General features: G+C 41.6%; 1 protein-coding gene across 2 annotated transcripts in view; it reads right to left on the reverse strand.

Annotated features, from left to right (window-relative positions):
- Positions 1-919: 919 nt before the first annotated feature.
- EFNA5 (ephrin A5) overlaps positions 920-18,111 on the reverse strand; it is a gene marked incomplete at its 3' end in the record, with an annotated part of 275,394 nt that continues 258,202 nt past the window's right edge. Inside the window, exons 3-5 of one of the 2 annotated variants that reach the window (XM_082649969.1) lie at positions 6,663-6,728; positions 6,177-6,257; positions 920-1,041 (exon numbers count right to left, since the gene is read on the reverse strand). In XM_082649969.1, coding sequence (XP_082506095.1) covers positions 920-1,041; positions 6,177-6,257; positions 6,663-6,728 — 269 coding nt within the window. The remainder of the gene's footprint in view (positions 1,042-6,176; positions 6,258-6,662; positions 6,729-18,111) is intronic. The other variant, XM_082649970.1, reaches the window with a different exon arrangement.

Here is an 18,111-nt window from a genome sequence, read left to right on the forward strand (position 1 = left end):
TCAGCCTCGGGGAAGGTCACTTTATTTGTAAAAATGCCTCTTTCAGTTTCTTTAAAAAAAAAAAAAAAAAAAAAGTTGTAGCACCATGGTGATCTGTATTCAAAGGAAAAAAAATCTGGTGTGCGCTGCCCAGTCAGTCACCAAAAAAAATTAGAGGCACTCACACATATATATCCCCCACCCAACGCAGCGTGTTTTCACACTTGCTCTGTGCTAACATTCCGGCACTCGACCCGCCTCCTAGACAAAAGGCTTCTTTTACGGAGCACAAGTTTTGCTGTCAAGAATTCTTTAAGACAGTCACCTTTTTAAAAAAACAAAAACAAAAAACAGAAAACCAGTGTCTCAACCTTTCAGAAGCCTGTTCATTTATATACTCCTAGAGGAAATGGTGTAATATTATATCTAGTCTTAATCCCTCCCCTCTGGACTTGACATGGTGACATGATGCCCTGCACGATCATCTTACAGTCCTGAACGAGAAGGCATAAGTATTGCGTGGGAGAGGAAAACCCTCCTGGGCCTCGCCATCACCGGCTGCATCTGCCACTATCCTTCCTCGTCCACATACCGCTGACAGTACGCTACAGGAGGTGAGCTCTTGGAGGAGAATGCACAGAAGCAGACGACCACGGGTGTCACTATAACCACTGGGCATTTTCATCTGGAGTCCATCTAATTTGCAAGGGGTGAGAGAAGGCAAGGGCAGGGGTGGGGGTGAGGTGAGGGAGGCAGCAACTATGTTAGCTCCCCCGGCCCCAAGTTGTTGCTTAGAATTCAGGCTGAAGGAAAGAAAATAAAAATCTGACATCTGCCAAAAAACCAATAACAAATCCCTTCTTAGGATGAGCAGTTGGGTGGATCTCTGGTGTTCCAAGACCCTGATGTTTTCTGTGACAGGTGATGGGAGGAGACTGTGCTATAATGTCAAAAGCATCGCCAGGAGGAACAGTAGGATTGCCAAAAGGCGGCTGGGTATCCTTGGTGTTTGTGCCGCGTTCTCGCCGCGGGATGGCTCGGCTGACTCGTGTACGGTATCATCTGTTCAAATAGAAAGCACACATTCCAATGAGATTTCACATCCTTAATAACTCTCTTGCAGCAGCCTGCTGTTAACAGACCGCGCCACCCTCTGCAGAGTAGGGTAATGAACCTTGTGCCACCATTGACTTTCATGTCTGCATAATCACCCATTATTTACAGCAAACAAAGGAGAGGCAGAGAAAATTGGACTTTCTTGGCAATTTTAATACTTTCCTTAAAAACTGAGGTGAAAAATGTGCACACTGTAACCTCTGGCACGTGAGCTACTCAGGTTTGCTAGCAGTCAAACCCACCATGCACAAACTTGGTATCTGAATGTACCGTTTAAACCCAATACGCCCTGGAGGAGCAAGTAACGGGGGTAGGGGTGGCAGGATGCAGTTAATGTTGGCACATTAGTGGTTAACCAGAATGGGCTGCCCTTTTTCCTCTTTTTAGCGGTTTCATAGGATTAGTGTTGAATGCCTGGTTGTTGGACGTCTAGATGAATTTTCAAATGTGAAGAATTAAATGCCAAAACAACAGCATTTTAACTAAACTACACATAGTGCTCACTAAACCTAACTAAACCGGTGCCCACTGGCTTGCCTACAATTAGGAATCAATTGTGGTGCTATTTCTATTACAAACCCTGTATCTCCAGGATTAAATTACTTGAACTTGACTATTTTTATTTTTGTCAGGCTGAAGCTGGGCACATAAATTATCAGTGTGGATGCAAATTTTCCTCTAAATAAAGTGGATTAAGTGAGGTAAGCTTCTTTTATTTAGCTATAAAGTGTTCTATGAGACTGCCTCTGACTCGGATAGCCTTCCTGAGCTGCATGATTAACAGGCTTAACTTCGAAACAGGAACTTTGCAGCAATTAGTACCCAAAGATAGACTGGAGGCTTGCCTATGAGCCATGCTATGCTCTGGCGTTGCCGGTCTTCTTCCTTCCACCTGGCTTAACACGTGCTTTTAGACTCAGTGATCTCTGAACTACACATGGGGCCACCAGTGGGATTCTTTGGTAGATTTTATTTTAGCATCAGGAGAACTTCCTGTAGGAGGCTCAGCGATTGATTGTCAGGCTGGATTCACTCTATGGTCAGTCAGAGAGAATGGGTACAAGTGAGACTCTAGTGGTTGTTCCCAATTCTGTAGACCTCAAAGGATAATCGCTAGACATCCCTGAATGACCCACCTCGAACACCTTAATGGATTAATAACTCTATTCTATTAAATTCATTTCTGTTTTCACATCACACAGCATGTCACAATAGGGATGCTTTTTCTTTACTAGGCAGAGTCACACTCCCTGTTATTTGTCCTAAAGCGACCACCTTGCAGGCTCAGGCTGGTCTCTACTTCAGGTATGCTCACATGAGCTGTTTCTGTTCATTACATTCACTCCCTATATGAACTTAGAAATATGTCTTCTCAGCATTGAGGCTTCTGCTCTGGAGTGCTCGTATCATTTTAGCCTGTCCCCACGTGTAGAAGCTGCTGCCTCCCTGTGTCAAATTTGCTCTCCTCTCCTGGACCTTAGCAAACCTGCATGGAATACCTATTAGCTTAGGTAATAAGAAAAAGGTTAGGGAGCAAGAATGGGAAGTGTAATGGATGCAGGGGAAAATGTAAAGCCCCACATGATGCAGTCATTTATACTTGTGGACTCTTTTCTCTGCCGTTTCTTAGCCTTGCAAATGTATTAAATCTGTAGTTAGGAGGTAGACATAAATGCCCTTAACAGCCCTGAAAAGAAAATCCAAATCACTGTCTTAAGAGCACCAACCTGTTGTTAGTCGGAATAAGGGAGTACTTCAGGCTTAATTGTGAAAGAACCATAAACCCAGAGGATTCCAGAGTTCATTTTGAAATACCACTTATATTTATACACCTGAAATTACATCGGCTATTGGGTTCTTCTCAGTCTTATCTTCACCAACATATTACCCAGTCCTCTTCCTTGTAAAGTTTGGAAGTGTACTGATAAAAGAGGTACCCAAGTAACACGTAGATACTCAGTTGTGAGCTTGAAGGGGACTCGCCTTCTCAGTCTGACCAGGGTGCTCAGCGAGGGCTGTCCATGCTCTAGGCCCACACGGCACAAGACGGGGGAATGAACCTCGCACACCTTTGAGACGAAAGCGTTTGTCTATCATATAAGAGAAGCCATGAGGCCAATGTGCCTTTTGATCCTCAAATCATGGCCATCTTTGGAATTAACCTTTTTCTAGGCAACCAACCAGTAAGTACCCTCTTGCCCTCAAAGGAGAAAATCAGTCCCGTTAGGGGACCAGGGTTCTTCTCTTCTCACTGTAACATTGGTCCTGCCTCAGAATTCTACAGAGCATCCTTTGATTAAACAGGGCCTCAGTGTTGGGAGATTCTGTGGCCCTCAGGAAGCAAAATGAAAAACAGGCTGTTTGTTTGTTTGTTATTTAGGTAAGTCGGAGCAATTTCAGAATTCTAAAGAGGAATTCATAAGCAAAATCTATCCCAATGGAAATTACACCTAAACATGAGAGAACTTCTAAAACTTGTAACAGTGAATGTGGCTTGGAAAAAGAAAACACTTCTCTTCAGAAGCCAAATCAAGTCTTGCCTCCTGGCTACAGGATTCCACAACATGAGGGTTTCGGTGGTTAACTGAGAGAAGACGAGCAATATTTTGGAGCATGTTATGTGGCATATGTGTGCCCTGAGATCATCCTGTATCCCTGATGACAGGAAACTGGCAGGCAGAGTGTGCAAGCAAACAAAAGAGACAAACACATTCCAAAGACAGGTGAATTAGTATACATTGCTGAGAACATGCAGTGGAATCCTTTCAGCCTTGCTGGCTTCATAAAGTCTGGGTCTGCACTCAACCATCCAGCACAGTGGTGCGGAGCTGCAAGTATGACTTTTCGAAGGAGTACAGGGAAGTATCAAATCTACTATTGCATTCGTGCAGCCAGGGATCGTAGTTCAACCTTGTCTTACTTCTTTAGTGAAGGTGATCACCAGAATGCCCTTAAATATAGTCATGACTGACTGAGGGAGCTTCTTCCTGCAAGCACACCTGCATGCCTCTCCCCAACACACACACACACACACACACACACACACAGTCTGACCACATTCTGTCAAGGCTTTGCAAACTTTTATCAGTTACAGGTGTATAGATTTGGGGGCCATCATGGACTTAAATGCTCACTGACAAAGAGTCTGTTTCCCCAAAGACAGTGAAATATGTTCACATATGAATGCATGTTAGCATCTTGCATTTTATCGTTAGTTGAATTCAAAGGTAGTTTTCCTAATGTCAGAACAGTCCTCAGTGTGCCTCTTCATTACCAGTGAAAAACATGCAATCTGTTATGTTTCTAAACAGCCTCTTGCTTTCCCGATAGGCAATGGAATTTACCTGGAAAAAAGATTACTGGAAAGCGCTGCCTACATTCTGCAACGGTGTACATCAGAAACTCTTAATTCAGGGTAACTTTTATAACATGCCCAACCCTGCCGGTCAGCCTACACATGACTTATGAACAAAGCCAAGATAGTAAAAGTTCTCTCCGTGGACATCTCTATGTCTAGCAATGGTAAGAGAATCCTTTTATACTAATGTAGGAATGGGAGTTGAGAAATATGAATATTACACCTGGATCTGTGTGTAACTAGCTGCATGGCCTGGGCAAGTTACAAAAGGAAGATTGTAGACTCTGGGGTCCTTAAAAGATCTCATCTCACTCACAGATCCTGTGGTGGCCCAAGTCCTCAAGCTTGTGAGGAGTCTGGAACCTTGAAAAGCCACAGTAATGCTTCCAGATTTCCAGAACACAATTAAAATGTCTCCATGTCAGCACTCATTCCTTGCAACTTTCTAAAGCAGCTAACGGATCCCTGGGGAGCCACTAAGGCCTCTGAGAGCTTATTGTACACACCTCTCCTCTGTGCTCTAGATAAGATGCCTGCCTTAGAAAAACAGGAGTGCTTGGGAAAAAAGCCTAACCCTTCCTGTCAGTTACAACGTGGAAGCTATTGTATGCCCTGAGGCACCACATTTACTCAAGGTAAGTCTCCCTAAGGCTCATTGACTGTGTGTCCCAGTAACAGTACTCAAAGGATAAAGTGGACCTCACAACCTTTTAATTTCCAGGGCCATCAGAAAGGTAAGTCCTACTGCAAATAGGTGAAAAAAAAGTCTCTGTTTACATAAGAGGGGGCTTACAAGGGCTTTGAGGCACACTCCTCAGTGAACAGAGGATAGAGGGCTCCCCCCACCTCATAATCAGTCTAGCTGCGTTAAAGAGCCAGATTGAATTTATAACCAAGTGGAGAGTTTACATTATCCACAGTATGCTGCAGTACAGAGGCTTCAACGATCCCGTTGGTGGGTTTTATTTTTCTTCATAGTGATGGGAAAGTTTGGGGGTATGGAAGATAGAAGTAGTAGAAAAGATTCACTTATCCTCGATACTTGTTTTGCCTCAGTAATCAAGGATCACGTTTGGCTCGACAGACTACTGCGGATACGTTTGTGGGAGCAGCAGGTGCATGAGTTTGTGGTGTTAGGAGGCAACATGGTTATGCTTCTCCAGACCTATTTCTATTGACAACAGCACAAATAATATTTGAAGTAAAATGAAGTCCTTTAGATCAGTTCAATGATGCATGTGAATTTCTAGAGAAAACTAAACAGGTTGAATTAGTTGCTATTTTGTGCAATAGTCTTATTACTTTTATCCATAGATTTGGATATAATATAAAAGTAAAGTTTTATAAGCACATAGAGTAGAAATTTTTTTCTGTCTTACATGAAAACAGATCCGTTAATAGTCACAGTAATTCACCAGCATGCTCAGAGGATATGGTAAAAAAGTAGTGAGACTTTTAGCTTTCTGATGGGGCTTCTATACTAGGATACTGCATTGTATCAAACCCATGTCAAAAAAAAAGAAAAGTCATAATTTATCTAACATGCATTACACAGAGATACTGGAGGAATGAGGTAGAATATAAGTAATATTAGCGTTGCTAGCAATGAGCAAAAGCAGAGCAACTGTAACATGCAAACATGCGGAGAGGAAGAAAGGAAAAAAAGTACTGAAGCACCAGAGAGAGATGCATTTGTTAAGAGAGATTCTCTAAGCATACTAACCTGCTGGTTCTAATGAATTTTCTACTTTGTCGTTAACATCGAAAACACGATCATGAACACCTATAGTTTTCATACAGCTATCTATAACAAAAATAGAGATAACAGCCAAATATGTTAGTGAAGACACCCTTCAACTCCCGCTTCTTTCTTTTTTCTTTCTAATTTTTCCTTTTACTTATGGAGAGACTGTTTGTTTTACAATCAGTGGCATGTATCCAAATGCCAATATTGTTCCCATTTGCTGTGCACGTACAACAGTCTGAGAAACAACAAGTTAGCAACTGCTGTGTACTTAAAATAAAGGCATCATGAAAAATAATGAGAAAAAATTTGATGAAAACTGAAACATGGATGTTGATAATACGAAACAGATACCACACAAGATTTACAGTAAAAAAAAAAAAAAGTTTTACCGCTGTGAACCAGACCACACAATAGAGCATGCGCAGTGAAGCCACCCTCGGAAGCTCATTTTAGTGAACTTACTTGTTGGTCGCACAAAGACTTTGAGCTTTAGACAGGACCGTCTTCCATTATCTGGGATTGCAGAGGCTGTGGAAAAGACAAAAAGAGAGAGCAAGAGAGAGAGGAGAGAACACCACCAGATTATTCATTTGCAAATGCAAATGGGCCACAGTAAATTCTTTCATGAATTCTTCCCAGAAGATGAAACAGAAATACTTTTCAGACTGACACTGACTGACTGCTATCGAAAGGGCTACTTTCCTATACCTGTCTTTCCTTTGCAATACAATAAAGAAAGAATCATGCAAGAACGTTGGTAATCTAGAGAAGAATACTTTGCATTCTTATTTCAAAGACTCTTGCGTTTAACTTGATCTGTAATCAGTTTTCTCTAAAATAAGGAGATAATGCCGCATGAGTCCTCCTGCTTTCATAGAGAGCAGGAAAGGGGCCCCGCAGCCACCAGAGCCCAGGGTGTAAGCGTTGGCAAAATCCAGTTAACAGTTACAAGGCCAACTTAAACATGACCTAGTTCTGCTGGGGAAAGCAAAGCTCTGTCTGTCCTGAAAGCCTGTCTGTCAGTGCTTTGCAGGTAATTCAATTAGAGGTTTTACTCAGAACTTGGCTCCACATTCTGTATGACTAAACCAAACCCAGCAACTTCCATCAGGCTATTATAAGTACAATATGCTATTGAGAAAGTACTGGGTTGCAATGGTACATTTATTTTTAAAAATTTGCCACAGAGAAGGATGGAATTAATAAAGTGGGCTTACCAAAACATGACAACATGTTTCAAGTTATAAATCATTTGAGGAAGAAACTTTCTTCTCCTCTTCAAGATAATAAGACTGTAAACTTCCCCTGCGTTTGAAAGATGATCTCCCCTCAGTACACCCAGCATAATGTCAAAGGGATTTCCAAGGCCGTAAGACCCTTAACAATCACATATGTTTACACATGCATTCTAAAGATGACAAAAATTACAGAAACGAGTGCTGCATACTTTCCTCCCTATGTGTTTGCTTCAAGTGTTTTCTTTGTTCAGAAAGAGCAGATGATATCAGTCAAAATACACATGGCTCACAATTAGTTTGGTAATACTGTCAGTGACAAAGAGAGGACCGGTGTTCAGTGTGCCTTCTCCCTCCTCTATTCTTACTGTCCCTCATGGTGAGCCCAGAAAACGAAAATGCTGATTTTGCAGGTGAGAGGATTCAAGATGCAAACTCTAGGTTAATTTCCCAACAGTCTCCTCATGTAACTCCAGGTCCACATTCTGGAGGAGAACTTATAAAGTCACCACCTAAAAGACATCAAGCTGGAAAGGACCCCCGTGTCGCTATGCAACACCTGTTGAAAACGCTCTTAATTCTTAGACCAAAGTAGATACAGAAAAGATGTTTTCAGCCCTCCCCACCTTCGTGTTCGCTCTGACAAGCAGTTAAGAAGTGCTAACAGTTGGCTTTGCTGTAGGCTTTCATTAAATCAAAGTCGGAAAAACTCCCTCTACTGACATTTACAGTAACTAGTGTGTTATTTAGGGCACAATATTTGCACTCTGTGGTTCGATCCAGGAAATGATGTCCTTCCTGTGGACCCCAACTGCAAATGTGCACGTCACGAATACAGTACACATAGGTGACTCCAAGTCGTTAGAAAAACCATGGGTTCTTGAGATAGTTTATATCTTGTTTGTGAGAGGTGGTGTGAAAAAGTGACACATGGATATTTACGCTGCTGTGCTATGGATTTCTGAGCTGAGATGAACTTACTGCAAGCCCTGTGAACTGGATTTACCACATGCAGTAGCTGATTTTACTGATGATACTGTAAGATATAACAGGCTCAAGGCAAGATCAAATGTTTGTTTTAGTGGAGGAACTTCTTAGAGTTAGCACACATTTTTCAGATTTCTATATAGGAGAAATCCTATAAATCCAGGACACAAAAATCATTGTGGGGCACGCTGGAATAACTAAACATCAACACATGATAAACTGTCCAGGAAAAATTCAAGAGAGTTCTCTCACCAGCTCGCAAAGAGGGACAATTAGCCTTAGTTACTGGATGAGCTATATTATTCTGTACACTAAAAATATTAAATGTACTTATATTTATAAAGACCTCTCTTCCCCATCAAACTTCTCCCTTCCTCATCTCCTCTCTATCACCAGAAAAGCTGTATGACAATGATAACGTGACTGATACCTTATGATGCTGTTTGACTATTATACTCTAATCCTTAGAAAGACTGATAAACAAAGAATATAAACATACAATGTGAGTACACAGTGCAGATTACATTAAGTCCCTTGACTCCACAGCCTCTGACCTGAGCTCATGAAATCTTAACCTAAGTCGGTATAACTTGGGTTCCTTGTTTGCCACGTTGAAAAACAAATATAATACCAGAAGGCATAAAAACTTTTCCATATGTGAGCAAAACTCAATTTTTTATGCAAGGTTTAAAAAACTGGGAGTGTGGCTTTATTCCATGTCCTGTTCCAGGTTTCTTAAACCCACACCTCCTGCCTGACAAATAGAGGGTTCCTTTATATCACTTACGAAGAATGATTATTATTAGTAATATTTGAATATATAAGGTAATATGAAAGTGCTTTACTAGTCACACCTAAACAACAAAGCGGAGGCTTGAAGCATTAAAAACACAAAACAGAGGAACTGAAAAATGTAATAGTCACACAAGTAAATTTATAAAGAAAATCCTCTTGGGATCAATTATGAGCAAGATTGAAGATGGACATGAGGGAGTAAAAGCTTAAAACGTGTCTGGCCTTTGTCAGGAGGTGGGTATTATTGATCTCTATGATTCTAGAGACACACTTCACTTTATACTAAGTAACACTTTTAGTTAAAACAATACGCTGTTTTCCTTAGAAAATTAATAGTGAAAGTTTGGAAACGGATAATAAATAATTACTACCATTTATTATATATGACTGCAGCTTTACCTGTCCACTCAAACGCTTTTAAAACTGCTATGTACAGTTGCCCTGTTAGGTGCTATGGATGCGAAGATGTGTAAGACAAACTGTTTCTGTCCTTGTGCTGTGCTTATCCCAGCTGGGGACATAGGTAGGAAACACAGTTTAGGGACCAGGAGGCATCCATGTGGTAACTGAGGTTTGCATGAGCTTCATCTGGGCAGGTGAGGGTGTCGCGGGAGTGTTTATCAGAGGGAATTTTATCCAGGCTTTACAGGTCCTCCAGAAGCCAAACAACAGCAACTGGGACAAAAGAATTATAACATTTCATCCCTGAGTTCCCAAATTGGAGCTGTAGCAACCAAAAAGAGGTCTTCACCTGCAACAGGGGAAGAAAACCTAGACCTGAACTCTTCCTATAATGATATTTGGATTTTCTGTGCTGGAGAGGATGTGGAGAAAAGGGAAGCCTCCTACACTGTTGGTGGGAATGTAAATTGGTACAGCCACTATGGAGAACAGTATGGAGGGTCCTTAAAAAACTTATAATAGAACTACTGTATGACCCAGCAGTCCCACTACTGGGCATATATCCGGAGGAAACTAATTCGAAAAGATACATACACCCCAATGTTCACAGCAGCACTATTTACAATGCCAAGACATGGAAGCAACCTAAACGTCCACAGACAGATGGAAAGATAAAGAAGATGTGTATATATTTATACAATGGAATATTACTCAGCCATAAAAAAGAATGAAATAATGCCATTTGCAGTGACATGGATGGACCTAGAGATTATCACACTAAGTGAAGTAAGGCAGGCAGAGAAAGATAAATACCATATGATATCACTTACATGTGGAATCTAAAATATACAAATGAACTTATTTACAGAACGGAAACAGACTCACAGACGTAGAAAACAAACTTATGGTTACCAGGGAAAAGGGGGGAGGGAGTTTGGGATTACAATATACAAACTACTGTATATAAAATAGATAAACAACAAGGTCCTACTGTGTAGCACAGGGAGCTATACTCAATATCTTGTAATAAACTATAATGGAAAACAATCTGAAATATATATATATAACTGAATCACTTTGCTGTACACCAGAAACTAACACAACATTGTAAATCGACCATATTTCCATAAAAAAAAGATATATGGATTTTAAAATAGAATTTGTCAGATTAAAATGAGAAATTCAATTCATGTCTTAAACATTTGTCACATAATCCAAATTCATGTCCCTTTACTCAGTTTACTGCTGAAAATGTACCTTTGGAGTCAGGAAGCTGGGAGTAGGGGTGTGGGGACCATTAAAACAAGCACAGCCTCCCATTCCACGATCTTAATAGCAACTTTATAAATCAATCTACAGAGTCCCTTCCCCCTAATGATCTGCAAAGTACCCATCACAACCTTACAACACAAAATGAAATATAATCTAGGGGCCCTCTGGTTCTCCGTGTTTAGAGTATCCTGCTAAAAAAGGGCTGCTTATCTTCGCTCTGTTGCATGACTTCAGACAGGAGCTCTAACTTCAGCCATTCCTGAAAACCTGTTTGCTTGCTCTCCTGGGGCTCAGGTGAGCATGGCTCAGCACTTATCAGCCAATCTGATACATAAAGGGGACCACATTCAATACCTCCAAATCTGTACTTCCAAAGGCTGTATTCAGCATTGCAAATATTTGTAGCATTCACATCACAGTTAACTGTGGGCCCGTTGGCTGGATGTGGCATCCTGCTTGTGGCAGGCAACTTCTGACCTAGCTCCAACAATCCACACCTGGTATGCATGCTCTGTGTCTGCCCCTCCCCTTGAGAGTGGGCTGGCCCTGGTTGCTTGCTTCCGGTGAGTGGAATACAGCAAAAGTGATGGGATGTCACTTCTGTGATTATGTTGTAAAAGACTGTGCCCTCCTTTCTCCTTAGCACTCTCGCTCACCTTCTGAAGCAAGGGGCCACACTGTGAGGTTCTCAGTGGAAAGGCCCACACGGCAAGGAGCAGAGGGAGCCTTCCAGACAAGTGCGTGCAAGAAGCTGACCCCTCAGTGCAACAACCCGCAAGGAGCAGAATCCAGCTAACCATCATGCGAGTGAGCTACAAACTGAATCCTTCAAATGACTTGTCGCTTTGGGAGAGACCCAGACCCAGAGGACGCAGCTAAGCTGCCCCTGGATTCATGACCCACAGAAATGGTGAAATAATAAATGCCGTCTTAGCCACAAATTCGGGGGTGATCTGTTACTCAAGAGCCAACTGACATGATGCTGTGCAGTCAAGGGTTTCCCATGCCCACTTGAGGCTTTAGGACTGAGGCACCGGAGCGCACTGTGCTGAAGGCTCCCACACAGCAGCTCCTCCCTGATTCTGCTGCCATGTCTAAACAAACACACCCCTCAGGAGTTTACTTTTCAAGCTACTGGTACAAGTCCACTTAAAACAGGCCTTGAAGAGAGGTAATTATAAACTGCTGTTGAGGAAACACTACAAGACATCTCTATTTGTTTTCACTCCGGCATTTAAAAACTGTTTCTCATTTTCCTCCCCATGCCACTTAGTTTTTGCTAATGTAGCCAGCCTGTGCCGTTTCTCGTAATTAGCATGATGCTTCACATTAACTCCAAATTGCTGGGGGAACCTAAATGAGCTTTGATACAAAACGTAAACTTAAATCATAAGAGAGAATGCCTTTCCCCAACTGTGAGAAATAGAATATAAGGATGGACTTGAAGACACCAGAAATAAAAGGACTTCAAATAATAAGTTAAAATTTCTCTTCGTATCAAAAAACGCCTATTTATCTTTTACACAGGCTATCAAACATAAACATCATGAGATTTTAAGCAACTCAAAAGCCATCAAGGAAACAAATGTTCTTCTTCATAAGGAACCGAAAGTTTAGAAGGAGAGGGGTGAGATTCTCATATTTTCAGGCCCAATCCTGTACTCATTAGTTCATTTTATCATCCCTCTGCCTAACCTTATTCATCCTCAAATCGTAATTCCAAAAGCCAAATCCTTCTCCTTTTCTGTGTCCCTTGTCAACCTGAGTACTTTGGGAAATTTTATTTTTAAAAAATAATCAGCTGCTTCTTTTCCAAAGAAATGAGTGTGTGTGTGTGGGGTGGGGCGGTATTAAAAACACAGTTTTCCATTGTGTTTGCCGCAGACAATATTTCTTAATTTGTGCAAGTCAAAAGAAAAGATGGGCTATTAGCTGTTAGCACAGCCCAGTTTTTCCTCTGTAGGTTTTCACGCGGTCTCACATACAACATAAATATATGTAAATTAGACAGGTGATGGCAGAATTAAGCATTAATATTCTTTTCACAATAAATGCTGAAGAAGTAAAGCCCATTTAAACAAATGGTACTACGGAAAATGTCGTGTAGAATTTAATGAGTCAATAAAATCCATTTTGTGTATGTGGGTGGAGGGTAGGGAACCGAAGAAGTGGTGGGAATAGGATAGAGATTAACCAAAGCCATATGGACTTCTTGGAAAATGGTTACCAGATCCTCAGGAAAAGTCTTAAAACAAAAGTTAGGCCTCTTGAAAGAAGACCCCAGCAACAACTTGCAGCTGGCTATCTGCCCTTCTTAAAAGCAGCACAATACCTAATTTTCATATTAAAAACAAAATCACCAGTTATGATGCAATACATCTCACCAGTCTACCTTCTGAGATTTAAAAGTCACGTTTTAATAACCTGCTTTTGGCCCCGGGTTTATCAAGCTTGCACCCTAAGAGCAACCTCAGCCCCCGACTGCTCTGCCCACACAATTCATCTCCCACAGCCTGCTGCGTCTCAAGACTTGAATCACTGGCAGGTTAAGGTCAAAGCCCCAGAGGTAAAACTTGGAAATGAGGTTACTAAGTAAAGGTGGAAGCCTTGGAGAAATTTAAAATATCATGTAAACAATAGAAACTTTGATATGGCTCTGGGGATGTTTCTTTTTAAAAAACTAGAAAAGGAAGAGGGGTATTTCCAACAATAAAATAAGGGTAGAGTGTACTCTGCAAGCTAAATCTTGGTTTCAACACCAGGGAACTGTAACAGGGACAAAAAATTAGAGCAGAGTTCAGGGTGAAAGAAGTAAAATAAGTTCCAGCTGTGCAGCCTCAGACAAAAGAAAAAATAGGAGGTACCCACCCATCACACCCATGCCCCCCGCCTCTACCCCCTTAGGCAAAGTTTCCCTGCAAACGGCTAACCTAAGTGTTATTTAAGTTCCAGCAGCGAAGCCTCAGTAGATCAATTACTTTTTCTTAGCAACCTCAAATAAATGGCCGAGGACAAATTCTTTCGCGATTTCTAGGAATAAACAAATAAGACATTATCATGTTTTTGTACCCATTTGTTTGAAGTGTGGGCAAACTTTTACTTGCTTTTTAAAGCAGTGACAACCAACCTGTTTCTACTGCTTATTGAGGAAGGCTAGTCCCATGTGTTTGGATATCTGTTAAGGCATGACCAAAAAATAACCTGGATTTCAGAGAATGCTTTTAAAATATCCTCTATAAGAAGCATTTCTAATTCTTTTCAAAAAAAATTTAAGTCAGCTTAAACCTCAGATTCTGAACCTAGACTTGATTTTCTTCCATGATATGACTGGCAAATTCCAGCCCACATAGGCACAGAATACAACACTTAGATATCATTTGAATTGTTAACAAAACCTTAAACACGAGGAAATACATAGTTCAGTTCCTAATTGGATATTTTACTATTTTTCAAAAATTCACTGAACATCTTTGAACAGTTAGGGAAGAAAAAAGTTTCCTATTATACACTAGTGTTGTAACTATTTTCTGAGAACTGGGCTTGCCTGAGGCAGTACTACTGAAATGACTGTACCAGGCCTTTAAGGTCAGATAGTTGTGTCTCTTGTTTGTGGTGATTTTGGTGAATTTCACCTGCTCTACCAAATAGGTATAATCTGGCAAAAGAAGACAGGAAAAATGATTCACTTATAAAAACTCTTCTTCAGCTAGAAGCCACATAATAAAGCTAATAACAACAAAAACAAAAACTCAGACAAATGCAGAATCCCAAGGAGGAACTATTTATATTATTACTTTGACACAGGGCCCTTGGGTCATCTCTGTGATGTGCTATTGGGGTGACAGTTAACTGATAAGCAATGAAAGTCACAAATCCCATTACTCATTTGTACAGTATTAACAGAAACAATGTCATTATCATACAGCACTAATGTAGCAAGACACAAAATTACTAATAAACATCAAGTTAATACAATCCAAAGAAACTCCTAGAAAAAAGTTAATATTTCTTTGAACCTTTCATAACCACTTTCATCCTTATCTTCCTTGGTGAAGGGCCCTGGAAAGGACATGGGTTAGTGGTTTGAGTGCATGTATAATGATGATCTGAACTTTCTCCCTGGTTCACCGATTCTGACTTGTTTTGTGCCTTGCAGTCCGCTGGTTAACCCACATGGGCTTTGGTTTCCCTGTGAGATTACCCCTCTAGAAGAAAAGTTGAAGTATGACCAACTTTAGAGGGCCTGTGAACTTCTATATTGCACTTGGAAACTCAGGTGACAGATCCCTTTAGATCTAGAATATCATTTCACTACTCCACAGACTGATACCATCAGCTCTGCCCGTATCGCTCCCACTGCACAGCGATTTCCCTAAAGCAAGCAGCCTCTGGTTCTAAGTGCAAATTTGGGGGGGGGGTGAGGGGGAGGAAAGGATCAGCTCTGGATAGTTGTGACAAAAAGTTATATATGGGCTTCCCTGGTGGCGCAGTGGTTGAGAGTCCGCCTGCCGATGCAGGAGACAGAGGTTCGTGCCCTGGTCTGGGAAGATCCCACATGCTGCGGAGCGGCTGGGCCCGTGAGCCATGGCCGCTGAGCCTGCGCGTCTGGAGCCTGTGCTCCGCAACGGGAGAGGCCACAACAGTGAGAGGCCTGTGTACCACACACAAAAAAAGTTATGAGGCATAAGGGAAACCAGGGGGACAAGTGTGACCTTTTATTTCTAGCCTAAATTAGACAAACTGGATTCTCCCATAGTTTTGTGTGTATGGAGGCTGGGCGTGGAGGGCAAAGGGGTTTATGTGAGGGTGTGCACTGAAGCTGGAGTGAGAGTTTGGAGAAATCGGAAAGGGCAGTGAAAGACCCTGTTCCTTTTGGAAAAATCATGCTTAGATTCTGTGAGTTCTTTTTTTCAACCCGTGTTAAGAGTGTGAGCATGCGATTATATTAGAGGGACACTGCCAAAGATGAGGATATAAATCCTGTAGAGAAGCAACCGGACTGCGCACTGAGACGGCCTCTGCAACCGCACAGACTAACTGTGCTACAGCGATGGCCCTAAATAAAACCAGTCCAGAGGTGGTGCAAACACTGCACCCATGCCCACACCCATCTCTGGATATTGTGCTGCTGTAAATGGTTCCTACTCCTGTCTTTAATATTCTTTTGCATCACATCTGGGTAAATATCTCTCTCCACAAATCAGTCGTTTCTTTGGTTGTTCTTAGTCACAGGTCACGGTCCCCCCACTGTCTGCCATCTCTGGTGGTATGATTCGTATCTAGACAGGAGTAGCATTTGTTTGGGCAGCAGGCCCCTAAAGGAACCCTAAGAGGCCTGAACAAATTAATGTTCTCTCTTTGGAAAGTTGAGTTCTACCAAGGATGGAGTTATTTAGGCACCAGGACTGTACGTTTTGTCTCACACCAAAAATGCTTTCCTTGATGAAGAATTTATGTTGACGGAGTGAATAAAATCAAAGCTAAGGATAGGGACTGTATTCTTTTTGTGTGTGTGTGTGTGTGTGTTACGCGGGCCTCTCAATGTTGTGGCCTCTCCTGTTGCGGAGCACAGGCTCCGGACGCACAGGCTCAGCGGCCATGGCTCACGGGCCCAGCCGCTCCGCGGCATGTGGGATCTTCCCGGACCAGGGCACGAACCTGTGTCCCCTGCATCGGCAGGCGGACTCTCAACCACTGCACCACCAGGGAAGCCCAAGGGACTGTATTCTTGTCTGCTCTGGTTGTCTGTAGGTAGGAGCATTTCCAGTCAAGTTAATGGCTGTGCATTCCAGGGCATCACGCCACAGATAGCAGCCAGGGTCTTTCATAATCTGCCTGACCCTGATTTCCTTCTTTCTCTCTCCTATTCTTTTCTCTCCTTCAATCCACATTAACAGCTAGTCCCAACAATCTTTCCTCTCAGAACCTCCCTGGCTCCCTTTTCTCATGTGACCCTCCCTTTGCCTCTTAAAAATCCCAGCTTGCTCTGGCCATGTGAGATATTTCTCCATTTTTCCAACACACAACCCTTCTGGGTTCTTACACTGGTCTGTTTCTGTCCCCTTGGTAGCACACAACCCATATTCTGTTTTGTCTCAGAGCTGGCTGCTACACTGCATCTCTGCTACTAGAGTTATGAGTTTCCGGCGGGCAGGAGCTGTGCTGGGTTCTCAGTTCTGGGGATTCCACGGCTTGGTTCATAACGTGTTTGATAAAGATATGATTAGTCTACAGGTAACAAAAATCTGTATAGCTGCAAAGTGATTTGTTGACCAAATATAAACAAACTCAGGATTAGAATAAAAAAGAAAAATGAAGAGAGTGGTTAAGGAATTTTTTTTTTTTTTTTTAAATCCCCTTTCCTGGAAGGTTCCTCAGCCCTCTCTACTGGCTCCTTCTTACGGAATGATGTTGGAAATTGTGACTTGATAGCCAAAACCCAAAGAGACATACAAAATTCAAGCAGGTATTATTTTCATGTTTTTGCGTATGTGGTCTAAGAGATAAGTAAATGAAGGGAATGTGGGCATCATTAAAGCCAAAGACATGCAGAATCTCATCAAATACCCAGCCTCAGTAGGGGTTGCAGTAAACAGGAGAATAAAGGCAAGTGGTGCTAGAATCCAGGTGACCACGGGCTGCTTTCAGTAAGGACAGGAAAGTGATGTTTGGGGTGATTATGATCGAAGGTGAGAGTGAAGTCATCTGGCTGAAACCCTCTAGTCATTAAGAAGCCTTGGCAAGTTAAGGTACCTCAAATGTTAAATGAGAACGTAATCCCAAAATTGTGTTGAGCGGATACAACCATACTTTAGTCACAGTTGAGTTTAAAAACAAAGTAGAGGCATTTTTAAAAGAATCAAGACCACAGAGCTAGTAAATTTTGTGTTAAAAAAGCATCTGAGAATGTGGAACTTTAATAAGCTGTAAGGTGTAGGAATACTTTGGCCATTTAGAGTAACATGTCAGACATGTAACTCCAATTTAAAATATGTAATGGAACAACTATTTAGACTTGTGACTAAGTGAAATTTTAGGTTGATATGCAGTTTTAAACCATTTAAGAGAACTAAAACCTCATCTTGTTTTTAAGTTTAAATTATGATGAATGATAAGAATTACTTAAGTACTTGGGAAGTTTTATAGTCAACTTAAGTACTTAAAAAGGAAAGAAAATATATTAAATCTTTAATGGTTAGAGGAGTTTAATTAACCAAATT

This window comes from Grampus griseus (genome assembly GCF_964374135.1).
Source record: "Grampus griseus genome assembly, chromosome: 3".
NCBI lineage: Eukaryota > Metazoa > Chordata > Mammalia > Artiodactyla > Delphinidae > Grampus > Grampus griseus.